Genomic DNA, 21,612 nt, shown 5'->3' with positions numbered 1-21,612 from the left:
AACTTCCCCTTTTGATGGCATATCTCTTGGGGGGGGGGGAGACCCTAATGTTGCATTTGCATAAACAGTGCAGTCTTGTAATTCTGCAGTCTTATCCAGATTTACAACCTCCTAAACCCTTTGACTTCAGTGGATTTAGGAGGCTGTAACACTGCTCAGGATTGCACTGTAAATGGTGCAAGTTGAGGCTGGGAAGACCAGACCCTCCCCCAACTCTCTCTGTGTTCTTAAACTATGATTTGATAGATAACTACATTTTGCTTTTTCAAAAGCAAGAGGGTTTACCTATTATAAACTCTTTTATTGTGTAACAATTTGGTCATGTACACTTCTAATTTCACCATCACCATAAACTTAAAAAAATAAATACATAAAAACTGCCAGGTGGCTCCTGTCATGCACAGCATCTCATCTACCTTAGTTGGGACCTCAGCGACGGCTGCAGGCTGAAGGAAGCAGCCATGAGTGCCCTGATCAGCCACACGGGTGACTCTCCTTGCCCCCTTGTGCTCCCCAGCACATACCGTGCCCTGCAAACAGCCCGCCTTCTCACTGTGCAGACAGGGCTTGTGGAACAGTCACAACCCGCCCATCCACCCCCAGCAGTGCCTTTGGAGAAATTGCAGCCACAAATCTCTGGATCTCATCTGCCATCCTTCGCATGTGCCCACAGCGGATGCGAAAATGCTCTGTAGAGAGGCAGCTAACAGGACTGAAAGGAGCTTCAGCCATTTTAGAATAAACCTATCTTTATATCCATCAGCTGAGAATGTTTATCTTGCTTGCACAGGACCTTCCTGGGAGGGATCAGAGCCAAGAGATTCCTTGAGTAGTAAACTCATCTCTCACCTCTACCACCCATTTTTGTTTCCAAGTGGTTTAGTCCTTTATCTTCACAGCTAGCGTTCGGCAACCGATCAGACCCAAACAATTTCAGCATCTCTCCCCCAGCTTCAGAAATGCCCAAGGAGTCGCTGCTCTTGATCCGAATCTTCTCTCCACCAACCGTGGGGAAGGAGAAACACTCTGAATCCACACTGTAAGGCTGCATTCTGCTGGTTGATCCTCATATGCGGCAGTTCTCTCCCTGCATCAACCACATGAATGTAATCCTCTGATTCCCTTTTGCAGTAGAGCTGGCCAGGTCAGGAGAGCTGCCGCAGGGTGCCCGTGAGGACCACAGCAGGTGTCAATCTGGCTTGCTCAGATCTGGTTAAGAGGAGGTAGATGGAGCGTCATCAGGGCACTGTGGAACACTTCTCTGACCGCTCTCATAAGCTGCAACCGGGCAAACATCTGGCCAAACAAGTGCGGACGTGGCTCCTGGGAGAAAGCAAAAAATATATATATATATAGACCTGTTAAATAGGAGATGTGGCTTCTTGTGGATGCAGGAAAATTTTTATTATATATTTACTCCATCATTAGTATGCCTTTCTTGCTGAGGTTCAAAGCCTTCTCTTGAATCCTTCCAAGTTGCCCCTTTCTCAGCTTCCCATGGAGTTTCTGGCCAATTCCACCCCCTCCCCTCCACACACACGCACATTTTCTTGCCCCACTGAGGACATGGAATATTTTAAGTTGCGGGAAAATCTTCAAAACAGTTTAAGGGGAATTACATGCTATGGGAGACTTCTCAAGATTGGGTAGGAGTGATCTCATCAACTCTTTAGACCATGACATGTGTGTTTTTTTGCTCTCAACTCCCAAAAGGGGCTGCTCATGATGGCCCAGATGCCAAATCTCCTTAGACCTCAGAATAAGAGTTTGGCCCTGGTTAGTCCTTGAACAGGAGACCACCAAGGTAATGCAGGGCTGCTGCTCAGAATCAAGCAATGGCAAGCCACCTCTGCTGAACATCTCTTGCCTTGGCAGCCAAACCCTATGGCAGGGGTAGTCAAACTGCGGCCCTCCAGATGTCCATGGACTACAATTCCCATGAGCTCCTGCCAGCATTTGCTGGCAGGGACCCCTGGGAATTGTAGTCCATGGACATCTGAAGGGCCGCAGTTTGACTACCCTTGCCCTATGGGATCACAATAAGGTGACTGTGACTTGCCGGCACTTTCCATGAATGACCCTATGGAATCAGTCTCAGGAGGAGGAGCTTTTTACTACTGCCAAGTACCTGGAGAGCTCATTAAAAAGGAGTTTCCCCCTCTGTCAATTGCAGAGAGCAGCTCTAGAAGGAGCAGGACTGGAGGATGTTTCTGCCCACACCTTTCCTTTCACTCCACAATCTGCCTCTCCATCCATACTAACTGCCTAACAGAGAGTGGAGTTTCCACCTCTGCTGTCTTTGGCTCATCCTTTAGCATGAAGAAGGAACTGACCACTGAAGCCAGCATCAAGCCTCTGCCTGCCCCAAGCAGGCAGCCTACCTCCCAAATCCAGCTTATTTCAGAACTTGCCTTAAGTCTATTATGTGTTTCCCTGACTCACAAGTGGTCCACCTTCACACGTCATCAGGCTGCCTTATACTGAGTAAGACCATCAGTCTGGAAGATCAGTATCATCACCCAGACTGGCAGCGGCTCTCCAGTGACTCAGAAGAAGAAGAGTTGGTTCTTATATGCTGTTTTTCCCTACCCGAAGGAGGCTCAAAGCGGCTTCCCATTCCTCCTCAGGCAGAGGTCTTTCGCATCCTATTAACTGGAGATGCCAAGAATTGAACCTGGAACCTTCTGCATGCGTGCAAAACAAAGGCTCTTTCACTGAGCCACAGAGCCTTCTTGAATCGAAGGACTGCTGTTGAAACCCTTGTGCGTCCCTGCTTATTGAGCCCGGGAGACTTACCCCCAGTATGTGCACCCGGTTGTAGTACGAACTGAAATCCATGCTCAGTTGGATCAGGAACTTGCAAACCTAAAACACGGAACCGAGAAAGTTTACGTCCACTGCATACAAACAATTTGAAAGAGGAGAACATGCAGTGTGAATCAGCAGAGTTGCCTGTGGGACCTGCATTCCATAAGGTTCTGGTAACTACCCTCAAGACCATACGCGATCTGGGCCCACTTCTCCGCCTAGGCCCCTCAAAGAGCTCTGTATTCTAACACTTCCAACTGGCTAGTGGTCCCTGTCCCCAAGGAAGTCCGCTTGACCAGGCTTTCACCTGGTGGAATGAGCTCCCAGAGGAGATCAGGGCCCTAATGGAACTAAAACAATTCCACCGGGCCTGCAAAAGGGAGCACCAGATAGTTGGTTGAGGTCAATCAAAGCTAATCAAAATCTACTGGACCCCTGAACCTCCGTCCCTTGAATCCTCACACCTGAACTGACCAACCATGGGTCTGTTAGATGGTTACTCTGTTAGAATGTTCTTTTCTCTGTTTACTGCTATTATTATTACTGTTGCCATTCATTCGATGTAGTTTGCTGTACTTGTCCAGGAAAGGGCCCTGATCTCTTCAGGGAGCTCGCTCCATCAGGTGGGGGCCAGGACAGAAAAAGCTCTGGCCCTTGTTGAGGACCAATGTACTTTGGGGCCACGGATCACCAGCCAGTTGGCGGTGGCAGAGCGTAATGCTCTTTTGGGGGTATAGGCAGAGAGACGGTCTCTCACGACGTATGGCCTTGAAGAGCCAAAACCTTAAGCCTGATCCATAATTCGACTGGGAGCCAGCTGAGTCACTGAAGTATTTAATTTCTGATGAACTGCTTAATCCAGTTAGCTCTGAAGGATTCTTCTACTGCCCCTGGAAGTACGAGTGGAATGCTTAAAGCAGATAAATTTGTTCTGAATTAATGAAGTGCTATCTAGAACCTGTCCTCAGTGGGGGGAAAAAAACCTTTCTGGGGTTAGGCTGTGCAACAGCTGATCTGATGTGGCTATCTTTTACATACAGTTAGATTCAGAACAAAATCTTGAGTCTGGTAGTTCCTTAAAGACCAACATAATTTTCCAGAGTATGCTCAGGATCTTTTCCTTGGTTTAAAGTGCTACTGGACTCAAATTTTGTCCCATTACACAGCTACTGCCCTGAAACTATCAGTTAGCTCCATATTCACTATGCGTGTTTTAAGAGTGGGCTCCAGGTCTGCATGAAATAGGTCTGCATGAAATAGTCAGTCCTCATTAGACCCCAGGGGCACTTGTGCAATGTACCCCATCGTCCAAAGCACCACACTTCCTTGCCCCCACCGCCCTGGAAACAAAATGCTCCTTTCCCAGAAATGTGCTCTGCAAAGGAGACAGATGCAGTCCTGGGTGCCCACTCAAGCGTCAACTTACACACGTGGAATCAAAACTGACTGGGGAGGGGAGGCCGCTGAGCAGTCCCACCCACCCTCTGAGACCAGGAAAAGTCATCTTACCGCCTCAGGGCTGGCTGTGATCCTGATCCCACTACTGGAGATGGGGAGTTGTATCACTTGGCTCAAGACCTCCTGGAAGGGCAGGATGCTGTTGAACAACAAGAGCCATTCGCCCTGAGTGGGGAGGGGAGAAGCAGAATTCTCCATGTAAGTCCTAGCAGACCAATCTTTGTCCCACCTGCCTCCCTCCCCCAAGCATATGAAAGAGCAGGAAGATGACCAAGGAAGGAGGTCTCTTGGCTCACCAAGCACCACCCACTCTGTCAACATCTTATTGGGCACATACATAAAAGCTGCCTTTTATCAAGTCAGATCACTGGCCTGTCAATGTATTTGTTCTCAGAGGCAGCAGTTCTGCAGGGTCTTGGGAAGTGAGAAGTCTTTCCCATCCCCTGCTACCTGATCCTTTCAAGTGGAGATGCCGGGATTGAACTTGAGGCCTTCTTTACGCCAAGCCCATTCTCTCATGATCAGGATATGGACCCATTTGTGTGAGGCTAGCATCTGGGTCCTGCCCTTTGGCACGGAACTGGATGAAATAGTCTTCCATTCCTTCCTATGCATTTTATCTGATGTTGGTCTGACCAACGTGCCTTTTCTTGCGTGCCTTTTCTTCTCCATGGCTCACCTCTTCTCGGAGGGAGGAATAGTCCAGCTCCAAGGGCAGTGGAAAAGCTGGGTACACACCTGCAATGGGAAGGGAAAGGTTTGCTATCGCAAACAAAGCAGCCAAATGAGGAACATTTCATGTAACAATCCCATGCGTATTCCACCACTATAGACCACTACACCAAGCTGGCTCTTTGCCTCTTAGGGGAGCCTGGCTGCAACTCTGCTTCGTCTGGGAAAACCTCGCAGTTTAACTTGGGCATCTGTGAGCACTTCAGTGAGTCAGGGCCAGTGCGGTGAAGTTTGCACACAGTGTGAAAAGGGCTCTCACCTTGCTCTGCTTCCCGCTGGTACGTTTCAAACAGTGTGGCCAGGCGAGCACAATTGTACATGACAAAGGCACCACTCTTGGTCCCTTTAGTAGAGATGCCAGCCTCCTCCAAATCCAAGAGAATCTGAGAAGGGGGAATCAACTCTTGTCAGTGCAGGAGCAGGCAGAGAAAGTCAGGAAAAAGTTTTCTCCAGATGACCCAGGTCCCTTTTAACCTGTTTTCTCCTGTGCATTGCCCAGAGGTTCCTCTCGGAGGAGTGCAAGCAACCAAAGTACTGGGCAAAACCATCCAGAAACAATCAGCACAGACAAACCTCTGGAACTCTGACCATCAGTCTAAAGGTAAAGGTATCCCCCTGTGCAAGCACCGAGTCATGTCTGACCCTTGGGGTGACGCTCTATAGTGTTTTCATGGCAGACTCAATACAGGGTGGTTTGCCAGTGCCTTCCCCAGTCATTAGCGTTTACCCCCCAGCAGCAAGCTGGGTACTCATTTTACTGACCTCAGAAGGATGGAAGGCTGAGTCAACCTTGAGCCGGCTGCTGGGATCGAACTCCCAACCTCATGGGCAGAGCTTCAGAGTGCATGTCGGCTGCCTTACCACCCTGCGCCACAGTCTACACAAGGCCAAATCTACCCATTCACTTGCAGCTGCTCCTTCTTTGCTGCCCAGACTCCTGCAGTAACGTGGCCTACTTCACTCTTTCTAGACCACTCAATGATTTTATGTTTCTCAAAGCCCATCAACCCATCTTCCACTTCAAGATGCCAAGATCCGTCCATACCTTCCCTCCCACTAGCCCTGTTAAGACTCTGCCTTGTTAGCAGGCAGACCTAGATCTGCCACAGCTTAGATCACGCTTAGCATGAATGCCAAGTATAATTTTATTTAACATCCCCGGTTCAGCCTCCCCTGGTTAATGAGTTGGAGAAAGCTGTGCATATGGACACTCCATTATCAACACATCCTGCAATCCAGTCCCCCCCCTCAAAAAAAAAACCTTCTACCACTAGAGGATATTTGCATAAAACCTATTCCAGTTACAACATGGCCCCCTTTGCTCGTGGTGAACATGTTAGCATGAGCAATGCTGTCCTGTACAAGCGTAAAATCACCTCTATCCAAGACAGGCGGTTGGCATTTGGAATCGCCCTCTGCTCCGCTGACGGCATGCCGCCTCCCTACAGAGCCCAAACCTCCTCCTAAACAGCAGCCAATGAAATGCGCCCTCAGAAGGAGCCTTCCGTTTACCTGGTTCTGGTGAGCTGTGCTCAGCATCTCAAACCGGATAGCTGCTGATGTCAAGACACTAATCGTTTCTGTCCAGGCCTCATCTGCAGGAAGCAAGCCAGAAGGAAAGACTCATGTACACTTCTTTGTTACAAAATAAAAGGACTGGTGATGCCAGTGCTAAGAAACTTGTGCTCTCTGGTGAAGGGGCCACAAAGGTCTAGGGGGAAAACACAAGGAATGTGTTATGATCGGTTTTACGTTGCTTATATTGTTTTGAAAACCTGTTGTTGTCCACCCTGAACTGTCCACAGTAGGGCAAGTTATAAAAGGAAAAGGAAGGTCACAGCAGCATCTTTCAGGTGGCTGAATGAGGGGCCCAAACCCACACTTTATTATCCCACCAACCCCCCATTAAGCTGGCAGAAAGAAGCAGCAACCCTGCACTGCCAACTGCTGACGTGTTTAAACCTCTGGAAAGCAACTCAGCAAAAAGAGCCAAACTACAAGCACGGGGATGAGGAATTACCCTGAGAGAGGTCTCCATACTTCAGCACTGAAGCCTCATACAGCTGGGAGTGCCTAAGCCTAGCAAGATAAACAAAAGTGTTAATATCAAGACAGAGGCTGAAAAGCACTTCGAAGAGAGACCAAGTAACTCACTATGTTCTGCACAATACTGTGCTTATGGGAACAGTAGGCGCAGGAGGAGGGGAGGGACCCTCCTCTGCTCCCAGAGGGTGGGGAGGTGGAAATGCTGCACACTCACTGCAGATGAGCCCACCTTTTAATTTCTCAGTGCAGATCCTGGGGCCCAAGATCACTGGAGCCCCACTGCGCATGAGGGAATGGAAGCAGAGCTGCTTTATCCCCAGCCATGCCTGAGATCCTGCTCAGCTAGACTAAAATTGCCCATCCAATGCTTGACTAAGGTGATAACAGGACATTCCTTCCCCTGATGGCCCACAGAGGAAGTTCCGGGAAGCCTGTGCGATTGCCAACTTGGCCAGAACCATGCGGAAGAAGAGAAGGAAACAGTCCATGCTTATTGTCATTTTAACAGGGTACAATGGTCTTCTGAGAAGAGAAGGATGAGTACTCACTGGAAGTACTGAAGAATGGTGACAGGAGAGGCAGTGGCAGGGATTTTCACAGGTCCACAAACGAGGTGTTTCTATGGAACAAAGCAGGCAAGGGGGTTATGTCAGCCGAGCCCTCTGTCAAACTGGCTCTCTGCTCGGAAGGAATGAGAAAGGACTTTCACCCAAGCAGTTCATGAATGCCAGGACAGGTGTGTCATGAGTAATTCAAGAAATGAACTCCCTTGGGTTATAATTATTCTGACGGCATCATACCAAAAAATGAGAAGAAAGACAAGATCGACCGAAGGCGACTCAATAAAGTGAATCTAAAGAAACTGTGGTCTGTTTATTTTATAAAGTCACACAAAGCCAGATTATACTCCCACTTTCAAAAAATATTCTTTTCATCAGTGACCTTTTCCAATCACATTTAGATATATTAATCCTTTTTAATATTAGACAGTGTTCTCCTTAAATGCTCATGACATACATAGACCGTAGACTCCTGAAATAAATGGAGGACCGTTGACTGATTGGGAAAGTCACAAGTCACTGATGAAAAGAATATTTCTTGAAAGCGGGAGTCTAATCTGGACCCTGTTCTGGCTCTGTGTGACTTTATAATACAAAGAAGGGGCCTTTCTTTACAACATATGAAAAACGGGCAAGGAATTAATAAATAGATCTCAGTCCTGAATAAACCATGAAGTCTGAACATGCTAGGATTTGAAATCTATTCCTGCTGAAGGTCTGGGGGTGGTCCTAGTAATTCTATTTCACGCCTCAGCCAACAGAGTCAACATCTTGACAGCAGGAAAGTGTTTGTGTGGATTTCTGGCAATGGAAGCCATTATACAAGACATTCCTCCAGTTTGCCTGAATTCTACAGAATCTCAGTGCAGAGATTTCTTTTCAACTGCTTTTGATCTTCCTGTGAAAGGGGGCATGGATGTGGACTGAGGCTGCAGGGGAGGGCGATGAGGGTGATCCAGGGCCCAGGGGCCAAGCCCTGTGAGGAAAGGCGGAGGGACTTGGGAATGTTCAGCCTGGAGAAGAGGAGGCTGAGAGGGGACAGGATTGTTGTCTTTAAGTATCTTGGAGGAGGGCAGAGAACAGTTCCTGTTGGCAGCAGAGGATAGGACCTGCAGCAATGGCTTTTAACTACGTGTAGAACGGTACCTGCTAGATATCAAGGGGGGGAATTTACAGTCAGAGTAGTTCAGCAGTGAAATCACTGCCTAAGTAGATGGTGAGCTCCCCCTCATTGGCGGTCGAGCAGTGGCTGGATAGTTACTTGTCAGGGATGCTTTAGGCCAGGGGTCGCCAACCTCTTTCTGTGCGGCCCTCCAGCCTGCTTGTCTGCTGCTATCACCCTCACTAGGTTAATAATTTTGTTACGTTTTGGTTTAAGAGGTGACCCTCGTTAGGCACTAGAAACACTAATGTGGCCCACATGGGCCAAAAGGTTGGGGTCCCCTGCTTTAGGCTGATCCTGCATCGAGCAGGGGGTTGGACAAGATGCCCTGTCTGGCCCCTCCCAGCTCTGTGATTCTATGGATAGTTAAGGGGTGGGGAAGAAGATGTGATGGGGAAGCAGCTTGACGAATATGGAATAGGAACTGCCCAGGAAGGAATATTATCAGTATACTGAAGACCCCATTCCTGAACACTTGAAGCTCATTCTCTTCAGCTCCTGGGTGGGATCAGCTAAGTCTTCAATGGGCAATCTACTTTGTTCTCCCAGCCAGGGAAATGAGAAACTCGGGTTTTGTTCTTTTAAAACTTAGCATTTTAGGGTATTGTATTCTTTTCTACACTTTTTGGGGTGAGCACACAATACACGTGATTCCAGTAAAAAATCTCTCCAACACTGTACCCAATGACTTCTGGTCTGTCTCATTTATGCACATTTAGCTTCCTTTGCCCCAAGGCTAGCTACATCCCCCCCCTTCTCCTTATGGCATCTAATAGGCAAAGGTGGGTAAAATCAGCCAGCAGCATTCAAGAGAAGATTAGTATCAATTAAAGAAGGAAGGAAACGTAAAGCAGGAAGGGTTAAAGGAGGAAGGCAAGAGAAAAAGCCTTAAATGCACCTGATGCTGTACAGGGTGCATCACCCCAGATAGAAAGGCAGCTCCTTACCTGAGGGGCAGGGGGGGCTCGTGGGGTTATCAGCCTCCACAGCAAATCCACCTTCTGCTGCTGGAACGCCTCCTCGTGGCTCACCACATGCACAATGCTGTAGCACCTTCCTGGTGCAAATGCCTGCAGGAAAGCAGCAGATCACATCAGATCCAGGCCTAGGGGAGGATCCACTGGAGCCCCAAGGCCGGCTCTTGACTCACCGCACACCGCAAAGCTGCACGTTGCAGCTCAGCCACGTGGAGCAGCTTCTCCTCTGTCACTGCAATTGGGGAGGAAGAGAAGGTGTCAAGGAAGTTCATCGGCTGTACTCCTGAAGCAGCAAGGCCCTGGCTTCCCCAGGGGCTCCCTTGGCCGAGATCTGAAGACGCTAAACTAGAACTAAGACTCAAAGCAAAACCAGTCATAATCGCTCACTACTTGGTTAGTGATTAGATCCTGGCCTCATTTCCACATCTATAAAGCACAAATGCTCACGGTGGCCTATTTTGTGAGGACCGATACAGAAATATCACAGTCTCCCTTAGAGGGTGAGGCAAGTGATGTGCTTAAGTGATGCCTACCGAGGAACACGTCCAAGTTCAGGTCATATCCTTCCAGGCTCTCTTCCTTTTGCCGCTGCTCTCCCAAGAAGTCTTTCAAGTGCAGTTTGCACACAGCTCCCTCCTGATCCGTCTCGGCGAACGTGGCATGAGAGCACTGGTGGAGGGCGTCCTTCATGGCGAGAAGGTCCTCCGAGCTGGGGGAGGTCTCCAAACCTGAGGGCCACTCAATCCGCAACTGGTGCAGGAACCTCCGGGTTTCTTCATCAGCCAAAGCAGGGACCAGATGTACATCCACCCTACGGGGGCAGGACCACGCAGCATTAGCTGTGGCACTCCCAGCGGTAGCAGCACTGTTTCCCCTTTTCTATCCCTTCAGGGGATGGGTGTTCATTGTCCTGTATGGCTTGCTGCTCTCCTTAACTAGCAGACACAGAATATATTCCAGGCAAAAGGAGGACACGCATGCAGGCTTGTTGAATATAAGTAATTTGAATTTTTGTCAAGGGAGTCAAGCCCCTCAAAGTGCTCTGTTCTCCGCCACCTCCAACCAGAGATCAGGGTCCTAACGGAACCAAAACAGTTCTGCAGGGCCTGCAAGAGGGAGCTCTTCCACCAGGCATTCGCTTGAGGCCGACCGACTCAGAACACCTGCTGGTCCCCCCAGCCGCTCTCGCCCATGACTCTCCCAATGTTACTGTTAATTGTTATTTATATTATATATTGTAAATGTGTTTTTGAAATCTTTTGATGCTTTATTGAAAGTTTTTTTGATGTTATAGTTTTGATGTTATAGTCTGTATAATGTTCCATCTAAGTTATATAATGTTCAGTGTAAACCGCCCAGAGGTGCAAAGAAATGGGCGGTATAGAAATATAAATAAATAAATAAATAAATGTTATTCTCTGTTTATTGTCATTACTATTACTTTATTTATTATAGTCAATTTAATGTATCGTTCTGTTACATTCTACGTGAACCGCCCTGAGCCTTAGGGGAGCACGGTATACAAATGTATACATACAAATGTAATAAAATAAATAAATTTTAAAAATATATTTATTATATTCAGAAAAGACATTCGTAGAGCATTATATATTTTGACTCTATCTACTGGTTGAAATTACATCCAGAGTTGGCCTGTTTATATATAAGAAAATCTTTGCCTAACTAGAACAACACCTGGTTGCAAAAAATATACGTGTGTTCTGGATATTTAATGTATTTCTGAGCACTGAGAAAGGCTGTAGAGGCCAAGACACATCTGGTTTCGTGTGACTCATAGGACATGTTCATCCACTAGGAACGCTTGTCAATTGTACAGTCTGATATTCAGACCCCTAATGTTTTAAATTTTATATGTGCACACTATATAATTTATTGTTTTATTGTATTTGTTGTAGCTTGACCCTCTTGATAAAATTACAATACTTTGGGTTGAATTTGTCTGGACCAGGTTGCAGTCGAGGGAACATTTCCTGCACTGAAGTGGGTGAAGAAGACCTGCTGCCTAATCACTTGGCAACCAAACCCCCAAACCCCATTCCTTGGCAGAGAACCTGCCCTCATGGCCCCCACTGTTCTTCCACCAACATAAAGGCTAGGATCACCTGCTTTCCTTTAAAAAAGTAAGAGTTTTGCAGAAGCCACTAGGAAAACACACCCTACCGTGCCCACCACAGGTAAACAGCCTTGAGCTGTGGAGAGATGTTGAGTGTTTTAAGCAGACAAACAGGCAAGCTCTGCATATTGCTATATTCATGATTGGTGAGATTTGGTTCTCAATGACCCTTGGTCCATCAAAGTCAGTACTGTAGCTCTCCAAGCAGCAGCTCTCCAAGGTCTCAGGCCCAGGACTTTTATATCACCTACTGCCAAATCTTTTAACTGGTGACATTCTGGATTGAACCTGGGACCTTCTGCATGCCCAGCACATGTTCCACCCCTGAGCCACGGCAAAAACAACTCCACCAACTAACCCTTGAGCTTGGAGAACACCAGCCAGGTGGTCGGTGACCAGGATAGCTCTCAGATGACTCAGGCTGAGCGAGCCCAGGCCCTTGCACCCATGCAGGGGCACACAGTTGAGCACGATGCTGTGCCCGGGGGCTATTTGTGGAGGTCTGGCATATAAAGGAATGGCTTCAAGGATCTCTGCAAAGACAACAGGTCTGTCCAGCTGCATTGTCAGTCCTGTCGGGCCATTTTGGCAGTTCTGGATGGCTGGCACACCCGGACATTTTAGCAATAACACCTCCTCGGCGATCCCATCAGGAACCTGTTAGAGAACAGGACAGAAATTATAATCAGTGCTGGCTCTTTTAAAGCAGATCTCTATGTAAGTGGCAAGAAAGGGCTAAGTGACACCATATGTTTGCTTACAAGTTGTCTCCAGGTTCACTGCTTTGAGCAAAGTCATATATCAGCTCCAAAAATATATCTTTCTAAGCCTCAGAAGCTGATTTTGGTGAAGATGGGTAACTTGGATTGAAGAAGGAGCATCTAGTTCCACCCACCCACCCTAAAGAACCCCCAGTGGGAACTTATTCACATAACGTTGTAGCTGCATATGCAGTAGCCTGAGCAAAGGGATTCAGCAGGACAGATTTTTTTTTCCTTACATGTACTTTGTGCATGCTCTCAGCACTACATGACATGCAAACTTTTCTGAGCAGGTTTCAGGAAGGGTGCCCTTTCTGCCTACACTTTGTTAAGAATAACAAAGTTTTTATCTATCAGCGCAGTTTCAGTATGTGCTGAAATTATGTGAATAAAAATATTCTTCTCTTCCCCACTGGTGACAGAAAGTACTGTCAAGTTACGGCCAATTATGACAACTCCATTGGGCTTTCAAAGCAAGAGACTGAGGAGGTTTACCACTTCCTGTCTCGGTCTAGCAACCCTGGATTTCCTTAGTGGTCTCCCACCTAAATATTAACTAGGGACAGCCCTGCTTTGCTTCCACGAGCTGTTGAGCTCCACTTAGTCTGGATCATCCAAGTCAAGGCTATCTCCCCAGTACAGGGGTTAAATTTACAAAGCAAAGTTAGGAAGGCTATATTGATTTAGAAAACACGCATGTCATATTGGAGACCAGAACCCTGCTAGATTTGAGTCCAGTAGCCCTTTAGAGACCAAGGAAATTTTAGGGTAGACACTTCTGAGAGTCAGCTCCTTTTATTTATCATATCATACGTCTATCATACTTTTGTCAGATACTGAATACGCAGGCTCTAGTCCACAGCAGAAAAGCTTGTGATTCTTCACAACGCCAAAGGCTTCCTGTTTACACTTCCTCCAGAAATTGACAATAGAGAGGACCATGGAAGGTAGGGAGCATCACCACCTGGCTTCTGGGGGTGCACATTTGGTAGTCTTGCTTCCCCAACACTCATGCTTGCATAACTATTCACTGTGCCAGCAGGATGGGCAACACATTACTCTGTTGCAATGAAATCTTTGGAATCTAATGGAACCTTAAAGACTAACGTTTTGTTTGTTTGTTTGTTTAGACCCTTACCTGTTTTCCACCCTTTCTCTTTAGACTCAGGGCAGACTATATCATAATAACTATACGATCAATACAGTAAATTACTACAATAAATATGGTTAAGAATCTAAAATAATTAAACTGTCGATTGCCTAATTCTGTTTTAAATACCTTGAAAAGGGGGGAGAAGGCGGTAGGAAAATCCTACCAGCTCAAGATGCTCCTACCTGTCCCTCCCCAAACACCGCCCGGAGGGCAGCCTGCGGGGCCAGGAAGTCGCGGCTACGCAAGTTCCGGCTGCTGCTCTCCTTGAACCAGAGTGAGCCGCGGCCTCCCTGGCCGACCTTTCCGGCGACGACCCCATTGAGGGCTCGCAGGGTCTTCGACACCGACAGCCGCCCGTCAGCGGTCTCCATAGCGACGGCCCGGGAGCGGCACGCTCTAGAAAGCTGGGCCGAGCCAACGAACGTGCATGCGTCATTTCCGCTTAGAACCTTGCCGGATGTGACGTTGAGAGTTATAGAGGCTGTGGAACGGAACTCCTGGCAGCCATCTTGAGAGTGGCAGAACAAATTTTGACTGCAGGGGACCCTCTAAGACCAACAAAGCTCACGCTTCCTCAGATACAATGTCAGGGAATAAACTAAATTCAGACTAAATTCAGTTCAGACTAAGAGACAAAGTGTGAGAGCAAATTAACAGGCAGCACAATGAACGTGAAAACTTGGTTGGTCTTCAAGGTGCTCTAAATTTGTTCTGGTGCTTCAGACCAACGCTGCTACCCACTTGCATCCACAATGAAAATGCTGAACAGATTCCAGATATAAAACCCAGCAATTTGGATTTGTTTGTATTCACTTGAGATTGAATTTCATGGGAAACAATCTTGGGTACAGTAACGTGGCATATTTGTCTTTTCAAACTTGGATAAATTTGGAATTCATTATCCCACCCGGATGGCGACAGGGGAGAATTGAAATGAAAAGCGACTTTCTGTGATTCGAAGTTGGAGTCCAGAGGCACCTTTAAGACCAACGAGGTTTATATTCAAGGTATAAGCTTCCATATGAAAGGTTACACCTTGACTCAGGTTTTGTTGCTCTTAAAGGTGGGACTGGACTCAAACGTCATTCGGCTGTTTCAGATCAACAGGCAACCCACCTGAATCTGTTTGCCTAATTCTGGATGTAACTATTCAGGATGTAAATGGCTGTGAGGGCCCCAGCAAAATACAAAAGACAAGTAATGCCTTTAATTAGGACTGAACAAAATGATGCAGAATGGTGTGCAAGTTTCTAGGTTCTTCAGCATTTTTCATCTGCATCTGCATAACTATGAATTGATATTTGCAGCACTTTGTTCCAATTTGCCTGGTGTTACACAAAAGTAGACAAGTGGTTTGAAACATTATAGGCTGAATCACCTTTGTTTTCTCTCACTTGTGTGTTTTATCCAATCTAGTGAAGAGTTTCAGAGAACTTGAAAGCCTCCATGCTGTATTGTGTTACTTAGGTTAGCATTAATAAGAGATTACTGGTATTTTTAAGGAATGTTTGAGGTGTTTTTTTCTTTACATTGTTTTCTTCTCTAAAATAAACGCACACATTCACCAACATTTATTTTCGTGTTTCCTGCATGCTTTCTAAATCTCATCCTTCACATATTCTGGGACCTCTCCAGCAGTGAGGCCTGTCTGATTGTACATTGCCAGTAAGAAGGAAAAAGTGGGAGTTGATATCTAGGCCATTGTAATCTTCTTCATCTTGTCACCTTACATGCCTCTCCCCACAACCAACACACACATTTTTGGGGGGTTTTTAAAGCACAATTCTATGCAGAATTACTCCAAACTACTTGGTTTAAATGGATTTAGACTGGAGTAATTCCACATAGGATTGTACTGTAATTTTTCTAATATCACAATTCTACTCAAAAATATGACCTGCTGATTTTAATAGGACTAACTCTAAAAAGTTTAATTAATATACCACCCTTCTTGAACCGTCCATCTCGGTATAAGCTTTTGTGTACATGAACACTTCTTCAGATATCATATGCATGCACACAAAAGCTTATACCTTGTGATGTGTATGCAGGCCTGCCGAGGACTGAGCTTGAGGTCCGAGGCTGGATCTAAATTCAGAGCTTCCAATTGTCTTCTCCACGGGAGCCAGTAGATTCATCTGGCAGCCGCAGCCAGATTGGACCACTCATGGCAGGATCCACCAAGGATCCTATCCACTCACACTGTTATGTAACCAATCACCCTCAACTGCAGGTCGGTCTATTGTTTCATGTGTCTATATGGAGGGGGGAGGGTTGTTCAGGGGTTTCTCAGCGCAGTTTCAGTACTCTTATGTTATGAACTGATCACTAATAAAGAGCTGAAAGATTCCATTGCCTCTGTGTTCCTTGGCCCATGGATCTAGCACCTTGAAGAAAACTTTGTTTGAAAGATGCCACTGGACTCAAAACTTTGTTCTGCTGCTTCAGACCAACATGGCTTCCCACCTGAAACTCACTGAAAGCATGCACAGGATTGTAGCCTTAACTATCCTAAGGTCAGTACGATGAATTCAAGGACCCCACCAAAAATGTTGTTGTTTGTTTACATTTTCTTTTACAACACAGGATGCACAAACAAACAAAGAGTTTGAAATAACTCCAAAATGAACTGTCCCTGGATAAGGCCTATTGCTTGGGTCAAGAGAAATGCAAACAAACATGCAAACCATCAAATCTTTTCTGTAGCCATATTTTATAAGGACGGTGTTTTCTGTAAACTCTTGATCACAGAGCAAGTTTGGTGCTTATGATGTCTAATGCCAGAGGTTTGGTAACAAGCTCTTTCTGGAAAGACTGAGATTCTTAGTGCTAATAGCTTCCTAGAGGCATCCAGATGTCCCACTACCTGATTCACCACAAGTGTTTTGTCTTGGCTTGCCATCTAACCGCCTAGCCCAGTAGTCAGTCACTTCCTTATCTCTTAACAAATCATCCACGTTGTTTCCTGCTAAACTCCTTTAAGTCTACCCACAAGAAAGCGACAGTTTCTATTTGGTGGTCCGAGGGTTGTAACTGAAAAAGAAACAACTAGCCGTGAAGAACCACCATAGTGAAAGGTGTTCTGACACAGCAGCAACACAACACTGATGTTGTTGCTGCATCCAGTGTGCGGTTGTAAGAACAGGTGGCCTGGCCTGTGTTACATCTGGCTCAGGGTCATGGGAAAGCTGTGCACGAAACTAATGATTATTTTCATCAATTAACAACTAAGAAACATGTTGGTATTCAGCCCTAAGTCACAGACCCTCTGACAGAATTTTCAGTGGAAGCTGCACAGTATCAGCTCACCTTTTTCAGTATATAAGTTTTTGATTTGATAGAATCACATAGTTAGAAGGGGCCATACAGGCCATCTAGTCCGACCCCCTGCTCAGTGCAGGATCAGCCCAAAGCATCCAGGATAAGAAGTTGACCAGCTGCTGCTTGGAGAGTGCCATTGAGGGGGAGCTCACCAACTCCATAGACAGCTGATTCCACTGCTGAACTACGTAGCTTAAACTCATTACTGCAGGGCTCATTCTGTGCTGTCAACAGGAACTGCTCCCTACCCTCCAAGTGACAACAAACCTTTACAATAAAGAAAGTCTCTTTTACTGTATTGGAGCACCACACAGAGCTGGGTCAACTTGGTGGAATAATTACTGCCACAAGCCAAGAACCATGAGCTGCAGAGCAGTTCTGCACTTATCTAAAGCCAGTCTCTCCTTCTGAAGAAAACAACTTTTCCTGGAATTCAGGGGAACATAAATCAAGATATAATGGAGTCAGGGTGGGCAAACAAGGGATTATAATGGAGTCAGGGTGGGCAAACTCAGTGAGGGTTTCGCTGTAGATTCTCAGAAGGACAAAGCTTATTTAGATGAAGTATGGAGGTAAGTTTTTTTTTTTTTTTTTTGCAGCAGGCAAGAAAAACACAGGGGGCTTTCCCTCCAGACCGCCTTACTATTATGTCTCATCCTACTATTATGTCTTGGCAATGGGTCTTTAACCTTCAGAATTTTACTTTGTCATTTGTAAGAATAATGACATTCAAGAAACAATTCAGCAGGGCAGATTTTTTCCCCCTTACATGTACTTTGTACATGCTCTCAGCACTACATGACATGCAAACTTTTCTGACCAGGATTCAGGAAGGGTGCCCTTTCTGCCTACACTTTGTTAATAGCTTCGGCCATGTTGGGATTGTTTTAAAGTCTTTTAAGGGGTATTTTAGTGGGGACAAGACTACTGTGACCCGCCACAAGTCTATGGGGAGTGACGGGAAATAAATCTAAGTAATAATAATAATATTAATAATAATAAAGAAAAACATTTTTTTTACTAGCATATTGAGTGATTATTGACTAGAAAATCAAGGTATTCACATTGAATCTGGAATAACAAACTTAAATTTCCCCTTAAAGTCAGAAGGCTGAGCACTGAATGTGTGAACACAAGAAAAAGCATTCAGTCACTGTGAGTTAGTGGTTTGTATGTTGCTTTAGTTCAGAGATATGTTTTAATTTCAATTTGTTCTTTTTGGCAACACTGACTCACAGTTAATCTTTTCAGAATGGCATCATACAGTATGGGGGTCAAGCATAGAAGTATAAAATATCAAATTTGCCCAGATCTTGTTGAACTCTGTATCTACATCTGGGTCACACAAGTGAGAAGCACGCATACTGGATGGGAGATACACTTCTGAGCAGTGTGTATGAAAGAGATCTTGGGGTACTTGTGGGCTGTAAGCTAAATACGAGCAGGCAGTGTGATGCAGCAGTAAAGAAGGCAAATGCAGTCTTAGGCTGTATCAATAGAGGCATCGCATCAAAATCACAAGATGTCACATTCCCACTGTATACCACATTGGTCAGACATCACGTGGAGTAGTGTGTACAGTTCTGGAGGCCTCCTATCAAAAAGGATATTGACAAAACTGAGAGGGTGCAGAGGAGACTGACAAGGATGATCTGGAGCCTGGGGACCAAGACCTATGAGGAAAGGTTGAGGGACTTGCAAATGTTCAGCCTGGAGAAGAGGTGGTTGAGAGGGGAACACAATTGCTGTCTTTAAGTATCTGAAAGTTTGTCACTTGGAGGAGGGCAAGTATTAGTTCTTTTTGGCAGGAGAGGAGAGGACCTGCAGTAATGGGTTTAAACTACATGTAGAATGACAGCAGTTAGGTATGGGGGAGTGAGAATTTCACTGTCCTAGTAGTTCAGCAATAGATCCAACTGCCTAAAAAGTGGTGAGCTCCCCCTTACTGGTGATCTTCAAGCAGTAGCTGGGCTGATACTTATCCTGGATGCTTTAGGCTGATCCTGCGTTGAGCAGGGGGTTGGACTAGATGGCCTGTGTATCCCCTTCCCACTCTATGATTCTACATAGTTGAATAGTATGTGTGCATGTGGTATCTGCTGTGCAGAATATTTTCAAGCAGATGCTTGCTGCAGATGTGACAGGGATGATGTGGCACATGACAGTCCACAGGCTGATTAACGAAAAATCTTTTTTCTCAATCATAGTATATCAGCCACACTGGGAAAAGAAGATTAGATTAAGAAAACTAGTTTGATCAAAACAGATATCTTCCTGTTTTTCTGTTATTTTTCACTGGGGTGGGAAGTTTCTGTGGGTCTGGAATCATCTTTTCCTTATCTTGCATGCAAAATGAATGTTCACAAATAATCACAGATATACCTTAGAAATATATAGTTGGAAGGTACCTTCAGGGTCATCCAGTCCAACCCCTTGAACAATGCAGGAACTCACAGCTACCTGCTCACCCACAGCGACCCCAATTTCATGCCCAACTGATCCCTCTACCAAAAATCTCCAGAATCCAGTGTGGCCTGAAAGAAATTCACCTACCATCCCACAGCGGCAATTAGCAATTCCCTGGGTATGCAAAGAGGCTTAGCATCTCACTTCCACTTATGTGGGCTCACATATGAGTACATTACTGATATGCGCAACTAACAAGGAAAACATTACTCACCCCCCCCCCCCGCCAGAAAAAAAAACCTCTTGTACTATTCATGCTGCAAGAGAAGAAATTACAGTCCCTTGCCTGTCTTGGAATTGAACATAATTGAGTGAATGGATCCCGGGAAATGTCAGAAACTGCTGGGACAAGGAAGAAAAGTCCAGAAGCAAGTTTGGATCATGGTCCTCCAGACTCTACTCCCTACTTTAATATGGTTCAACCCATAAAATGTCAGTTTCTGGCAGCTCCTCATAAGGGTTTCTAAGCAAGCCGCATGGGCAGGCTTTTGTGTCATGGATAAGAGAGACATGGAACCCCGTTGTTGTGTGCATTTCACAGTTGCCTACAAGTATGCAGAAGCAACAGAATCCAGCATATTGAGAGAATAACTGTAGTATAGTAACTGTATGTCTCTGGCTTTTATATTGTTATACTGTTCAATGCCATGTTGTAAACCACCCCAAGGCGTCCAATCACAAGGAAGTGGTATAGAACTCTCAGAATAAATAAATGAAATAAAAGTGGATAATCTTGAAAACAGAAGCTTCTCGGTCATGGGGTAGTCCAAAGCCAGAGGCTTGCAGGCCTTTCAGCAGTTTTAGTGTCTGGTTTCTCCTCTTCATACTCAACGGAAGCAGAAAACATTATTTCCAGTCGGGTGACTTGTGCCTCATTTGCATAGTGTAAACAAAGTAAAGCGTTCGGCTTTTCGGCAGAATTTGAGTTGTTTTATTTTTGCATAGGAGTACACACAAACAGCATCTTCCGTCTGCTCCCCATTCTCATCTCGACTTGCTGTTGACTTCCGTTAGCGGAAAGGGGCCCAGGGCCAAAGAGCAGCCTTCCGCACCACCCACAGCCAAGAGGTGATCTGAGAATTCCTGCTCACACCAGACCAACTACTGACTGTCAGCAGCGGCAAGAGAGGATCCCTATGGAGCTTCGGCACTCACACGGAAAAGAACTGTTCACATGCAAGCTGGGATGGAAGGATGGCTGGGAAAGCTGCTTCAAGGGGATGTGGCTCAGTGGCAAGCATATGTGTGGCATGCATAAGATCCTAGGTTCAATCGCCAGTCGAAAGGACAAAGTAGGGCCTGCCAGTCTGCAAGAGCAATACTGACCTTGAGGGACCAAGGTCCGATTAGGCAAGGTCATGTGTTCCTAATCCTACCTTTCCAGGACACTAGAAAGCCAGAGTATTTCTATTTTAAAAATCCAATCTTGTGATACGTTTTAAATAAAAACATCTGTTGCCTCTGAGATGTAAAGACCCGGGCCTGTACTCTAGAATACCTCTCAGCAAAGTATGAAACCTGCCTTCAGCATAAGGAGCCTTCCTCTGGTGAAACAGCCCCTAAGTTGGGGAAGCACTTAAAAATTTGCTGAGCAGCGGGGTAGTTAGGATGCTAAGCACTAACTTTGAGGATTCCACAAGAGCAGTCCCTCCACCTTCTACCCAACCTTTGACAAGGCACCTTTGCCAACCAACTCCCCCACTGTGACCCTTTTCTTGGCTGATGTGAGGATAATGTGCTAGGCCCCACTGAATCCCCCCCAAACTGCTAGATTCTACCAGGAGCAAAAACAAAGCTCTGTCACAACAAGAGGCCCAAAAAAGTTTGACGCTGTCTCATCCCAAATCAGGCTGTTGGTTCCTCTAACCCAGTGCTATCTGTTCTCGATTGACCATGGCTCTCTAGGACAAAGGTGAAGAGGACGGCCACTGACGGACCTATCAGCCATGATGGTTTAAGGGGGCTGCCACCTTCACAGGTAGGATGTCTGAGTATCAGCTGCTTGGGCAGGCTTTGGCTGTGGTGCTCTGCTTG

General features: G+C 46.1%; 1 protein-coding gene across 3 annotated transcripts; it reads right to left on the bottom strand.

The window, feature by feature from the left end:
• Positions 1 to 24: 24 nt before the first annotated feature.
• On the bottom strand, positions 25 to 14,226 carry DALRD3 (DALR anticodon binding domain containing 3). 3 transcript variants are annotated; one of them, XR_013228942.1, is made up of 13 exons: positions 13,974 to 14,226; positions 12,236 to 12,534; positions 10,277 to 10,554; positions 9,917 to 9,975; positions 9,714 to 9,836; positions 7,593 to 7,663; positions 7,019 to 7,077; positions 6,511 to 6,593; positions 5,258 to 5,381; positions 4,911 to 5,004; positions 4,318 to 4,431; positions 2,797 to 2,865; positions 25 to 1,323 (listed from the first exon to the last, which is right to left on the bottom strand). XR_013228942.1 is itself a non-coding variant. In XM_077324930.1 (13 exons), the coding sequence occupies exons 1-13, from the start codon at positions 14,160 to 14,162 to the stop codon at positions 1,204 to 1,206; spliced, it is 1,647 nt and encodes a 548-aa protein (XP_077181045.1). In that variant the 5' UTR covers positions 14,163 to 14,226; the 3' UTR covers positions 25 to 1,203. The 3 variants fall into 3 exon arrangements, 2 of the variants coding, with proteins under 2 accessions (XP_077181045.1, XP_077181046.1); XM_077324930.1 differs by having other exon boundaries at positions 4,946 to 5,004; XM_077324931.1 differs by having other exon boundaries at positions 4,946 to 5,004; positions 13,918 to 14,053.
• Positions 14,227 to 21,612: the final 7,386 nt, after the last annotated feature.

The sequence above is a fragment of the Paroedura picta genome, chromosome 3, assembly GCF_049243985.1.
Source record: "Paroedura picta isolate Pp20150507F chromosome 3, Ppicta_v3.0, whole genome shotgun sequence".
Lineage (NCBI taxonomy): Eukaryota > Metazoa > Chordata > Lepidosauria > Squamata > Gekkonidae > Paroedura > Paroedura picta.
This window is presented reverse-complemented; position numbering and strand designations above follow the sequence as displayed.

What these genes read in the sequence shown, in the direction of transcription:
- DALRD3 (XM_077324930.1), bottom strand. Translation starts at nt 14,162, where the DNA reads ATGGAGACCGCTGACGGGCGGCTGTCGGTGTCGAAGACCCTGCGAGCC. An exon ending in CCAGCGGGAAGCAGAGCAAG is followed by an intron (nt 5,005 to 5,257) that starts GTGAGAGCCCTT and finishes TTCCCATTGCAG; the next exon opens with GTGTGTACCCAGCTTTTCCA. An exon ending in ACCGGGTGCACATACTGGGG is followed by an intron (nt 1,324 to 2,796) that starts GTAAGTCTCCCG and finishes GCTTTCTCCCAG; the next exon opens with GAGCCACGTCCGCACTTGTT.